Raw genomic sequence first — 14,115 nt, 5'->3', positions numbered from 1 at the left:
ATGCAGTCCTACAAATTTGTAATCCCCGAGCGATTGTGTGATAGAACGACACGGCATTGGGGTTCCTGGCCACGTAGATGACCTTGACCTTCGGGTCATCGCGGAGATCTTCCGGAAGCCAAAACGAAAATCAGGAGCTAATCAGCAACCAATAAAGTGATCTTCATAAAGTCACCGACCAGATTACAAACATAACTGCAAGCAGTTGGCAATTCATCATCATTGTTGTTGCTGTCCACGTTCACGAAGCGCTCTTCAACCGGTTTGCAAATGGTCGGCAACCTATGAGCAATCGGCGTCAAACCCGTATGTCACCGGTTTGCACCCTTTGCAATCAAGAATTTTTGGGATTTGGTCGCCGATTAGGCGTTGATGGTGGCCAGAAATTATCGTTTGCTGGAGGTCGGCGACCAGTCTTTACGTATGTGTTTCCAGGCCCTTAGATATCTTCCTGTCAACAACGATCGCCGATAGTTCAACGATAATATCGCGTGAAGTGTCGCTCCCGCCCGCTATTGACAGAACTCATTTTCTTGCCGATAATGGCAAGATTTTCACTTGCCAAAAACGACAAGTGGTCCTGACTGCCTGTTATTCTTTCCAAGCTTCTCCTCATCAATAAGAAAGCTGCCCTGTGTTTCTGCACGTGCATCTGTCTATGTTATATTTTCTTTGTGTATATTTTGTTTTCATTTCTGTATTTCAGACAATCTGCCTTAGTTTTGTTAGTATAGTACATGTAATTGCTTATTGTTAACGAGGGAACTGCAGAATACAAGGCCTGCTTTTCAGCAGTCCACTCCATTTTCAACAACACACACACACACACACCTCACCTCACACACACACACGCAAACACACACACTCACACACACACACACACACACACACACACCAACATCCACCCCACACACACGCACATTTAGGCGGTGCATCCTTTTTCTTCCTCGCCCCTCTCTTTCTCTGTATAGATGTCAGTATTTTTTTTCTCCAAATATTCGTTCCAGCTGTACTTTCAAGACTAGTAAAGTCTTATTTTTTTTAACTTTCCTTATCTCTCTTCTAAATTCCTATTTCCAATACTACAGCAGATGGAGAACAAGCTTACCATATCCCTATTTGATATGATACAACTTAATATATTGCAATACCAAAATGCTATATATGAATATATATATATATATATATATATATATATATATATATATATATGTATATATATATATATATATATATATATATATATATATATGTATATATATATATATATATATATATATATATATAGTTGCTATTATTATTTTTGTTATTATTTGTGTTGATATGTGAGAGTCTACAATTTTTTTTACAAACTTTTCAATTTACTGGAAGCATATTGTAATGATATTTAGTATGGCCTGTTTCGTTCGAATTCCTGGGGGCATTTCATGAAGTGTTTTGTCCGACAAATTTGTCTCCGACAAATTTGCTCTCAGCCAGTCAGATGCAAGGATTTCTAAACATTAGCTTTTAACAGTAAAATAAAATATCTTCCAAAACGCTTCACGAAATGTCCCCCACCCCCCCCCCCCCGTCTTCCACCACAAACATGGCCTGTTGAAATTGATCCAAATCTTATCGATTTACTCAAATCTATATTTTTTTCCTCTACACCTATCAAGGCATATTTTCTACTTTCTCAATAAAGTTTGTATGTTGTATTTGTTTCGTGATCTTGTGGGGTTCGAACCCGCACGAGTGCAACCTCACGTCTCTGAGACGGCGCCTTTAACCACTCGGCCATACGTCTCGACATTCGTCATTGGAAAACTGTAAAAGGTCTAGAAAACTCATCGAAGCTAGAATGTGAAGCGATTAGGTTCGGTGAGCTTATAATTCTTTGTGATAACAGCATGCAACAGGCAGACTTTGAGCCTGCTTGCAACATCTTTATTGATAAGTATCAAGGAACATGGAACTACATAGATCAATTAATGCGAGACTGCTTACCACTTCATAACATCTCTTACTTGAATATCATCGTCACATATATATCACCTTTTTATTTTTTATTTCAAATAATTCTTAAATTTTTAAATTAAAGCTTGTGACTACATTTAACATAGGACAGTATTATAATTCATTAGGTGCAGCTATTTGTTACTTTCATAACTTCAGAATGTTCTGAACAGTAACAGGTTACAAGAATTATTTCCACATTCCGAGGTAGAGCTGATTATTTTTCTTCGCAGTGTTGCATTCCTTCCAGTATTCAGTTTGTACACAGTATAGTAAGTATAAATAAAACGTACCCTCTTTTTCTCGCTGAACTAGGCTGTTTTAAAATATCAGATTCATTTCTGTAAAGTTGTTTTTTATGTCATTGTTTGGTTGTAACATTTTACAGAAGACATTTTCGTTCTTAGATGTGAGGAGCAATAACATCGGTATGTTGATTTAGTTTTTCGTTAATATTCCTACGGATCCTGACATGCAGACAGAGAAATTAAAAAAATAAAATAAAACTTAATATTTTGCGACATGAGATTGATGAACTTATAGGAATGTTCTCGAAGTTGGCACTATGCAAGGTCTTTCTTGAAAGGCATTCATTTCTGGACACGCCTTATGAGAGATTGTCAATGAACAAAAAACAAGAAAAGGTTATTAGAGTGGCCTAAATATAATAGACATTATTTTGTAAGCCTACTTAATGATCAAGGTTTCACTTGGGCTAGTCAGTGTCATAGGGTTTTGGATGTGCTTTTGAACAAATTAGCTATTTCTGATTCGGGCTATCCTTGAATAAAGCACGGAAAACTTACAGTACAATGATTGTACTCTGTATTCTATGAGCCAAACTATCATTCTGATATTTTGCATATTCTAAAATTTGCCATTAACCTTATTTGTGGTAATGGGCAAATCAAAGTAAAGCCGATCTACTCGTGACTGCTGCCCGATATCAAGTAATGTTGTATCATGATAAAAAAGAAAGGTTTCCATCATGATCATGCAGCTATAGAAGTAACTCTGTCATTACTGAGGGCAATCTGTTTGCATATAGTAGTCGGGGAATTTTGTCGCGGTGATGTTGATCGGGTTAACTCCTTAGTACCAGCCCCGTCCCTGCGAATTTCTTTTCGAAGAGAGCATCAACACGTCTGCTGTGATCTTCAGACATGATGTTCTTCCAGTCACCGACAATCCCTGTAAAAATAATCGTAATGAAAATGAAATAAATCAACATACAGATTTGGTGACAGTATAAAATATGGAAAATAGCGTTCTTCTCCCTTTTCGTCATCATCGACATCTCAATTGTTTGTTTGTTTGTTTGTTTGCATTTTCCATCTAACAAGATGGCTTGATAGCTTATATTCAGCTGCACTAGTTGGTCATCCATGGGGTCCAGTTGTGAGTACTTTGGGAGGACCACTTCACTGGTTATGCATCTTATCAATTTATCTTCATTTTCTCTTCAGGGATCGTCAATGTAATTAGCAACCTTGAGATAGATCGTTATATGGTTTTCCATGTTTATTTGGCGCCTATCTTGGCCGTATACGATTGCCCATGTCGTAGCAATGGCAAACATGACACAGATAGATCATGAAAGCATCCCTAAACACTCCGACAATATCTGCTAACACTTAAAGACGGTATCCGACTGGTTGGGTTCCCTCAGCAAATCATCCTCTCCCTTTATTCTACGCAACCGCGTCACCCGTACGAGGAAAAACAGACACTGAGGGAAAAAAATGATAGGCCTATTCCTTTATTCTAAAGGTTTTTTGATTAAAAATAAAATAAGTTCGTTATTTCGAAGGTACGTTCTTCCGAAACACACAAATTTCTTATACCTAGAAGTTCGTCTATCAGAGAAGGAAATATAGTTCGTTAATCTAAAGATATTGGAGCATTATTCCGAAGGTTCGGTATTCCGATGTTCGTTAAGAGGCGAACCAAATTACGAGCCTTATTTCGTTTTCAGTATATCGAACCTACGGAATAACGAACCTTCTTTCATTTTGGGATTAACAACCATTCAGAATAACGAACCTTCGTACCGAGTCTTCGGAATAAGGAACCGTACAGCCAAGGGGCTGTGTGATGACTCCTTAAGATTACTATTCTACAGATGGACGAACCCATGTTTCGAATAACCATGAATTTGTGTGAGGAATCCTGAAGACAACCATTCTACAGATGAAATGTCCCGTGGATTGTCTTATCCTTCGATCCTGATAACTATAATCGTTTGAATACAAATCTTCCATGCATGCATGCATGCTGGTGACAGAGCACACGAACCTTTTCTGAAGAAATCCTTGTTGCCACTCGAGTCAATCTCTTCCTTGAAAGCTTCAGACAATTTGGTGCTCTCGCTCTTTTTCATGGAGTCGAACGAACTGAGTTTGACGATCTTATCTATGACGTCATCGGGGAGCGACTTGCCCATGAACTCGGCAATCTGCACCACAGCTTTCCGTGGATCCTTGGAGAGAGAATGAGGAAAGAAGAGAAAGAGGGGGGGAAAAAAGAAGATCTTCGTTATATATTGGAATTTTGACGTTGTCATCCATTTAGAAAGAAAACATGATTGTGTGTTATAAGTATTTATTTACCTCTTTCACTATTTACCTCACTTTTATTACTGGAAGTGCGCTACATGCTTTAATTATTGCGTTTTATTACTTTTCTTGTGTTCATGTTCCTGCGCTTGGATGGAGAAAACTTCAAGGCAAGTCAGAAAGCCTATCAATCTTGTCGGAAATCTTATGAGCATTGCTCTCAGAAAAGACCTAAGATATCTCTATGCACTCACAAGACCGAGGGATATTGCTATGCAAGGGGTAATATGACAGCGTAAAATCAAATAGATTCATGTATTTGGAAAAACATCAGGTACCATCTACTTAAAGGCGTTTTTTATTATTATTCTTCTGTAGCCTCATTTTACTTTTACTTAAAAAGGATGGACCCAAAATAATTTGCGAGAAGAAGAAAAATGATAACTCTAACCTGTTTCATGTCTTCATAAGTAAGAAAGAGGACATTGGGGTGATTTCTCAGCTTGCTCCAGTACAGGATGTGGTCGAAATAGTCCCCTCCTGGCACTGTAACAACAATATTAAAATGAACAAAGTCAATGTTGACATGTCTTATCAAATCAACATCAAGCAATTCAGATTTAACTTAACGATGTCAACAACGCCACTACTGAACCTGGATAAAGACTTTTATTACGGTTTTTTTTTTCAGTAGTTCCTTTTCTAGTGATGCTAGTGGACACTGCGTAACTTAAGTCATAACTGCACATCATTTTTCATCCTCAAGTCAAACGACTTCATAGAAATTGTTTAGATAACGGCTATACACGTGCAAAAGAATGAAAGAGGAGGACTGTAGGACACGAAAATGGTCATGATGATAACACCGATGATGCCACAAATATTGATAAATGATGACAAAGATGATTGATGATGACGATGATGATGATGATGATAATGATGATGACGATGATGATGATGATGATGATTGATGATGATGACGACGATGATGATGATGATGATGATGATAATTGATGATGATGACGATGATGATGATGATGATGATGGCGATGAAGAGTATAGTTCTCACCATCTTTATATTTACCATCTATATAAGAGTGAATGATGTATGGGATAGAAGGTGATTAGGAAAGTTTGACTTTGGGAGAAAGAGATCAAGAAGGGTCACCAGGGCTAGAAATGGGAAGAGAAAGGGTTAAGAAAAGGGTGGGAATGGAGGAGCTGCCCGAGACCAATGCCATGGAAGATAAGGAAAATACAGAAGGACAGGTGGAGCTGTAAGGAGAGAAAGGGGGTGTCGAACTATTTTTCTTACATCTTCCCGCGAGGAATTCCTCCATGAACTGTTCAAAAGATTCGTATTTTGGTAAGCCTCTCATGTACATGCAGAAGTGATAGTACGACACGGCCGTGTCCTTGGGGTTCCTGGCCACGTAGATGACCTTGACCTTCGGGTCATCGCGGAGGTTTTCCGGAAGCCACACTGGCATCACGTGAGTCTTGAGAATTCTCACAGAATCGTGCGGCATGGCGTCGGCAACTTCACAGTTTGTACGGGCATTTTGCATTTGCTGCATGAGGCTCAAAGCGTTCGGTCTTTCCATTTCCTTATATATTGCTTCCCTGACGGGCGCCAACTTGAAACAAATCATAACAAGTGCAAAACGATAACACATAAGAATCAAAGTGGTAAGAAATAGTAATGAAGTTGTAATGCTTACTTTGAATGATATTGTAGGGATTTGGTTAAATGAGAGAATGATATAAAACTGTGGAGAAGATGTTATTCTTTAAATGTTTGACCCAAGACCACCTGTGCTGAAGATTTGGAGAGCAAACTATTTCGAAAGTTGTATATTTTTAATTTATTTCTTCTTCCTTTTTTTGGGGGGGGGGGTGGGGGTAATACCCTCCTTTGTCCTGTGGGAACAAATTGAACCTTGGCAGACTTTTTTTTTTTCATTCATGTAGCATTATCATTATCAAAATATAAACATATCAACAAAGAAAGAGAAATAGAATGGGCTTACTTCCTCATCAAAGTCGAGATCCGGCGTCTCCAAGAATTTCACCTCCTTCATGATGTGTTTCCCTTCCAGCACCTTCTCATTCCCGTCCACCTTTACGAGGTACGCGATTAGCTGGGCCCACGTGGTGCCTGGACCAAAGGCAATAGAAGAGATCAACATTCAAGACATGCGAGATTTCTTCTTTCCGGTTTCGACAATACAATTACCGATTTTAGTGTTAACATGGTTTCCTTTATCTTTAATCCAGAGTAGCTTCTTCAGTTTTGCCACTGATCTGCCAGATGGCCGTGGTATTATCAATACCCTAGCGTTACCAGATACTCATTCATATACCTGGGACAAGACGGACCTGACGGTAGACAAAAACATCTTGTCAAGGACGTGGACCCTTGACGGGAACCTCCCGCTTGAAGGTCTATAGTCCTTTTTTCGCTGTTCAACAGTGTTGCCACTATAGCATCCATTACTGCGAATATATGTAAACCATACTGTTCGATCAAATAGGAAAGACAGTGAGTAGAAAGGATCCCGAGTTTAATTTTCATTTCATTTCATTCATTTTTTTCTACTACAGATAAAAATGCCAAATCAACGAAAGCTGTTATCCAATGAGGCAGTGAACAATGTACATGAATCACGCTAACATGATAAGAAATGATTTAGATAAAAACAAAAAAACAAAAACATCAACATTTGTTGCACTACATCAACAGATGGCTTTGATAATTTGATGTTGCAGAAGTGATACACTAGAGCTGAAATAATGACCTGTTTTGGGGTAGGTGACGATGAAAATGTCGTCGGGGCGAGTTTTGAACGCCATTGTCTTCTCGATGCATTTCGGCGTCATGAAGAGGGAGAGAAGATATCCATCCTTTTCATAGCAAAGACTTTTGGCGCAATCCGGGAGTTGGTCCACCAGGGAGGTTCCAGCAGCAGCAGGGGTGCCTTCTGTTTCATAAAGGGTGCAGAGAGAAATTGAGGCCATAGTTTAGATAGTATACAACAAAATTGGAAGAAAAAGTTTCTTAGCAGACTTGTAGATGATAAAGACACATTCCTATTGATTCAATCACTCTGATCTCACCAGTGCACCGATTAAAACAATTACAGGGATAATGCCAGATTGATATAAATTACAGAATAAATCGGTTTGTAGCTAGTATTCTTGACATGGACGGAACTCGAAGAAAAAGGGCTGACTTTACAGATTGAATTTACTCAATAAATATGAGAGTTTTAAAAACTAATTATAAGGAGGACATAATCATCGACAAACAGCAGATATCGAATAAAACAAGTGCAGAAACACACACGGTAATTCACAAAGCTTGTTTTGTACAGAGGAGCTGAATCAACAGAGAATTTGTTGTAAAGTTGTATACATCAATGATTCATTTCAATTTCGAAATTTAGTCATCCCAAAGAAATAATCGAAAATGGCTCTTGAAATTTCCAAAACGAAGTAAAAATTGCCTTTTACACACAAAAGTATTCCAGCTCAAATTGTATCCAAATCTGGATCACAGATGATAAACTGACAAGCCTTTGCCTTCATTGGGTGGAGGTCAATATAAAAGAAGAATATTCTCTCAGAAACATGCATTGGCTTTGAAATCAGAGCTGCACGCATTAGTTTAGATGTCGCTATCAGGGGTGCACGTCAAGCGGTCGATACCCACAAGTCATTCAGCCCATGGGTCACACAGTCCACGAGTCACACTGCCCACTAGTCATACAGTCCATGAGTCATACAGTCCACGAGTCATACAGCCCACGAGTCATATGGCCCACTGCTCAACACGGGGCAAGCAAGACCCACAAATCCGACACTAATGCATCACGGGGCTTTAATGTATGCAATGTGGGTCCCGTGTGTGCCTTTTAATTCTAATAGCCTAGTGTGCGACTCATGGGCCCTTTTTGCCTTGTGTCGGACTCGTGGGCCTTACACCTGTATACTATTTGCCTAGTGTCAAGCTCATGAGCTGTATGACTCGTGGGCTGTGTGATTCATGGACATTTTGTCAATGCCGAACTCGTGTGTTTGTTTGTTTGTTTTTAATTCTCCATTTCACATTAAAAAAAACACACACAGAACAATTCAGAGATTTCGAAATGGATGGATTGCTCATTTCAGATTCATCACTGTACTTATCTCTTCTTCGATGGAGTCCAGTATCACATAAATGCTAAAAATCATATATGAATGATACATGCATTCAAACATACACACTTAATGATACATATACTTCTTCCCCCTCGCAACTAAAGACTGACAACAATACTAAAAAAGAAAAATGATCATCAGTATTCGTATTATTACATACACTCACGCCGGTCTCGTTGGAAGACCCCGCTTATTAAAAAGGATATGGTGACCCTTTTTATAGCAATAAAACGCATGTAAAAGTTTCCTTCTCCGCCCCTTTGCACAGTAGAAATGAAATCATAACAATTATATCTACAGAAACAACGTGTGAAATCGGCACGACATCCCGGTGAAGTATGGTGGACCTTGGACATTGTTGAACTGTTTACGCTGTAATAATGCGAGCAAGCGGTGGTATTGTGGAGGGTTTTTGAATGAGATGCATCAGTGCTTCGTACAGCTAAGTAATCCCTCTTGTCGAGATTGAGTTGATAATGGTACACTGACTCAGCTGTTTTCTGTGGTCGGTGTGCTTTATATCAATAGCTCCCTTGTAGGCCTAATATTATTATCATAGTGTATCAACATCAGTTACCTTGCATTAAAGGGACTGTACAGTACTGGTTGAGGTGTGAATTAAGGTTTATCTGTTTATAACATTCTTAAGTGAGATAATGAGAAATCTCTTAAGAAATATGAAAGAGCATGTAATTTTAAGAAGGATTCAACGTTTATATGATGAAAATTGGTTTTCAAATGACTGAGATATCAAAATAAAGTGATAATAGTAGAAGGCAAGAGGCCACGTCTTTTTATTAGGATCTCTTGTTTCACCTTGTTTTTGGATATCTCAGTCATTTCAAAACCGATTTTCATCAAATAAACTTTTGATTCCCCTTTGAATTGCATGCTCTTTGACATCTCATAGAGTGGTTTCTGAATATCTCGCAAAACGTTAAAAGCTAAATCATCACCTCAACCAGAACTGTACAGTCCCTTTAACAAGGGCGGGACTTTCTCGCGGAACACTCGGGCGCTCTTTTGTCCTTGGATGCAATGCCGATCTACGTACATAGGCGTATCGATGTTTTATGGAACATCGTGTTTAGTATTGCTCGTTTCTTTGTTTCAATTTCAATTTAAGCTTTACTTTCATTTTTCTTCCACAGAGAAAATTGCAAATATTCTTTTGTCTATCAGAACATTGGTTGAATTGTAAGATTAAAAGATTGGAGGTAATCCCTAGCTCCTGATTTGTTTATTCAGTGATAGCTGTATCAGGTTCAACCTGGCACCTTTGTATAAGAGATGATAACACAATCAAGGAGGTTCAAGAGATGGAGTTCCAACTGGCTATAATCATTCAAACATAATGGCAGTTTTCTTTGGATGTACAAGAGAATTCCACAGGTGCAATTATTGTCTCATTGATGATCGGGGTTCGATACCGCCATCTTTCTTAGCCATCTGAAAATCCATCAAGTAATATTTTTTTTTTCATGAAATCAACTTTCAGAAACAAAAGTTAATCCTGTCCCAAAAATATACGTAAGATTGTAACTCTGAGCTGTATATTGTGATGTAAGTGTATGAAATGGCACCCCCACTGAAAGTCGAGTTCATCACTTTTCCGATCATTTCAATTCAATTCAATTCAATTCAAACTTTATTTTCACTTTTTTCTCCAACAGAATGTACAAGAAACAATTAATAATAGACTTTATGAATAATCTGATATGCCAGATGAGTGTCCAGTCATGTCACAGTCGAGTATTTTGTTTTTATTTCATCAATATATATTTCATCCATTTCCATTCCAGCATCCCCTGTCTTTAACATAATGCTTTCTCATCTTTTGTAAGTACAGATAGCAAAACGCAATCATTTCCATGAGAAAGACACATTGTCTTCTTTAGAGAAATGTTGGTCATTACCCTAGATAGGAGTCAAATGACGTTTTATTGTCTTTGATGAATTAGATTCAGTTTGGCAAAATACTCATATAGTCATTATGTATGTATAATATATATTTAATTTATTTGTGAAGGGGTTGAAAATGGGTTCGAAGGGAATTAGATAGTTGTGATTCCAATGCCTTAATATCAATGTTTGAATTTCACTGAATTGTATAGATAACTTCGCTTCTCTGACTGTGATAATCTGTTTATTTATTTTTTTCTTCTCATTCTGTCTGTTAATCCCCCTTTCTACAATTGAGTGGATACAATATTATACAAATATCTCTATGGTGTAGGTATAATGTTTACTACGAGATATAACGGATCACTTCAAATTGAATATGTGTAATGTCCCAACTTTTGTATATACTACTATAATATGTTCAATAAGAAATGTTTTGTCATAATTAGTAGTAGTTATAGTAGTAGTATAGCAGTCATGAGCAGTAGTAGTAGTAGTAGTTGTTGTTGTTACAGAGGTATAGTAGTAGTAGTAGTAGTAGTAGTAGTAGTAGTAGTAGTAGTAGTAGTAGTAGTAGTAGTAGTAGTAGACTAGTAGTAGTAGTAGTAGTAGTAGTAGTAGTAGTAGTAGTAGTAGTAGTAGTAGTAGTAGTAGTAGTAGTAGCAGGGTCGGCGCACCATACAAAGGAATACATAAGGTGTCATCACTTTGTTAGCTCATGAAACCCGGAAGTCACTGGAAGTGGGCCCCCACACTTTTGAAAACACTGCGCCGTTCCTGAGTAGTAGTAGTAGTAGTAGTAGTAGTAGTAGTAGTAGTAGTAGTAGTAGTAGTAGTAGTAGTAGTAGTAGTAAGCCTAGTAGTAGTTGAGTAGTAGTAGAGGAGGAGTGCGTATAGTAGGCCTATCAGCAGCACTGAAGAAGCAGCAGCAGTTAGTATACAAATTAGGAACACTTACCACTGGATCCAGACATTTTCCGAGAGTATATAGACCCTGCTGAAATAAAAGACGAAAGAAAGACAAATATAAACACCAAAGAGAGCTGATGCAGTCTATATACGGACCGGAACCCTTGTATACGGCATGTAGATTTCCGCTTCAATTAGAGCTTTAATGGTACAGACCCGCAGAGTGTTTTCCAAAGAAAAGATGTGTGGAGCGCTATATATCAATCTCCAGAAACCCAGGGTGAACGTCATATCTTATATTTATCCACCTTCAAATACGCATGAAAACAGTGTGTGTGTAATTTTGCGTATGAGTGAGTGCACGCAGGCAATCATATAGCACCCGGTATTTGCTTGACCCGGCAGCGTATTTTTTATTTACACGCAAGCCTGTGGCTTTTCGCAATTTAATTCAATGAAACCGCTTGTGATGCGTCTATGCTTACTCCGCTCAGGTTGCGAAGAGTTCTGTGGGTTACTTTATATACTTGTACAGTGCCTCCGCTCGCGCCGATTCGATTCGTACACGTGCATCAGTGAGTGTGTGAAAGTTTTGCTTGTCGTGGTAGACCTGCATCCAACAAGTCCATGTATACGTACATTGTACTATGTAAACGAGTGAGAGTGCGAAAAACAAGACAATACAAAACAAAAAATTTGAAAGTTATGGAATAGGCTGGTACATGTGCATGTACATGTATCAGAGAGTTCTGAAATAACATGATCGCATAATCTAATGACACCTGAATGGAATGAAATACATTGGAAAATCATGCTTGCCATTTTTCTCATTTTAAAATTAATACATTGTATCAAAAGTACTGTATTTGTCTTTCAGACCCCCCTCACTCTCTTCTTTCCAAAACGTCTCTCATCTCCCGTCTCTCCATACATCATAGTATTCATTGTTCCAAATACAAGCTCTCTCCTATCTCTCTTGACTCCCTCTCATATCACATGATTTCTGTTTCTAAGACCCCTCTATATATACATTGTATGTACATGTATTAACTTTATTTCTCAGACCCCAACCCCCTGTTATATCTGTTGCTATTAAAGGCCCCCAAATCTATCTTCATACTGATGGTATATTATTTTGTTTCTCAAACCTGCCCCGCTCTTTTCTTCATACTAGTTTCAAAGACTCACTCTGCATATTCATTTTCCGACCTCTCTCGGACCCCCTCCTTTTTCAAATTCATGACTCGTGTATTCCTTGCTCGATCACTGCTTGAATTAGCCTATATATATATATCATACAATTTATTTGTTTCTCATACTCTCTCTGTCCCTCCCCCTTCTCTCTTTCTGATTCTTAAACTTTACAATGTTTGTTTAGAAGACCACTTTCTACTCTCTATATACATTGATCAGTTTGCCTAGAAACATGTACAGTCGCTACAGTCTATGTATGAAGGAAAATTACACCACTATTGCATGAAGTCATTATGCACTTTATTCACTTCTTTATATTCAAGCACTTTTTTTTCATGAAGGTACAGATGTATAGTCCAAGAAGTACTGTAATACAAACTAGAAGTATCACCTAATGTGATTAATATATACCCCCAACTAGACACTGAGGCAGTTAGCTCAACTAGCAATGATTACTTTGTATGCTTTTCCTGGAAAAAAAAATGCCATGACAATGTATTATTGAATAAAATTAACAGTACAGTAATGTGTTATTTTGCTCACTCACAATAATGTGCCATATCTCAAGTCATGTGCTCAAAACCTGAGTGAGTAAAGTAAATAAATCAGCAATTTCTATGATTTTCATGAAAATAATGTTACCATGGCAACACAATGTTTGACATTAAGAAAAAAATGAAGTTTGCAAAACTATAGCTGTCACATGTGCCAAATTTCAAGTCAGATGCTCAAAAGCTGAGGGAGTTAGGTGAATTCACAATTGAATGTATGATTTTCTTTCAAATATGCTGTCACCATGTTAGAGCTCACTAATGTCAACAATAATCGACCGCTAATGTCATAACAACCACTAATGTGGTTGTCGAACATGAAGAACATTCTTCATAAATTCATTTGAATTTGGATCGTGCAATATCATAACAACCTCTAATGTCATAACACGTCGACGACAAAATGTCGTAATGACCACTAATGTCATAACATGTCGACGACAAATGTCAAAATCGGATTAACAATAAATGTCATAAAACGTCGACGACTAATGTCAAAATTCCCATTTTTGCTGCAAATGTCACAACACGTCGACCACAAATGTCAACATTTCAAAATTACTGCAAATGTCTTAACGCGTCACAGGGGAGAATCCAGGAATTCCGTAAAGGGGAGGCGCCTTATACAAAAGTAACCCCTCCTTCATTTTCTTTCTCTTTTTTTTTCTTTTAAACAAAAGAAATTAAACGAAAAAAAATAAGGGGGATGGGGTTGCGCCAGCCTTTTATTTTGAAAGGTGTCTCCCCTTTACGGAATTCCTGGATCCGCCCCTGAAATGCAAGCAATGAGTTTTGACAATTGTGGA

At 38.0% G+C, this 14,115-nt stretch overlaps 1 protein-coding gene across 1 annotated transcript; it reads right to left on the bottom strand.

Moving 5' to 3' along the window:
* Positions 1-3,082: 3,082 nt before the first annotated feature.
* LOC140243557 (sulfotransferase 1A2-like) lies at positions 3,083-11,629 on the bottom strand. Its single transcript, XM_072323227.1, has 7 exons — positions 11,614-11,629; positions 7,352-7,534; positions 6,584-6,711; positions 5,869-6,190; positions 5,005-5,099; positions 4,294-4,477; positions 3,083-3,189 (listed from the first exon to the last, which is right to left on the bottom strand). The coding sequence occupies exons 1-7, from the start codon at positions 11,627-11,629 to the stop codon at positions 3,083-3,085; spliced, it is 1,035 nt and encodes a 344-aa protein (XP_072179328.1).
* Positions 11,630-14,115: the final 2,486 nt, after the last annotated feature.

The sequence above is a fragment of the Diadema setosum genome, chromosome 20 (assembly GCF_964275005.1).
Source record: "Diadema setosum chromosome 20, eeDiaSeto1, whole genome shotgun sequence".
Taxonomy (NCBI): Eukaryota; Metazoa; Echinodermata; class Echinoidea; order Diadematoida; family Diadematidae; genus Diadema; species Diadema setosum.
This window is presented reverse-complemented; position numbering and strand designations above follow the sequence as displayed.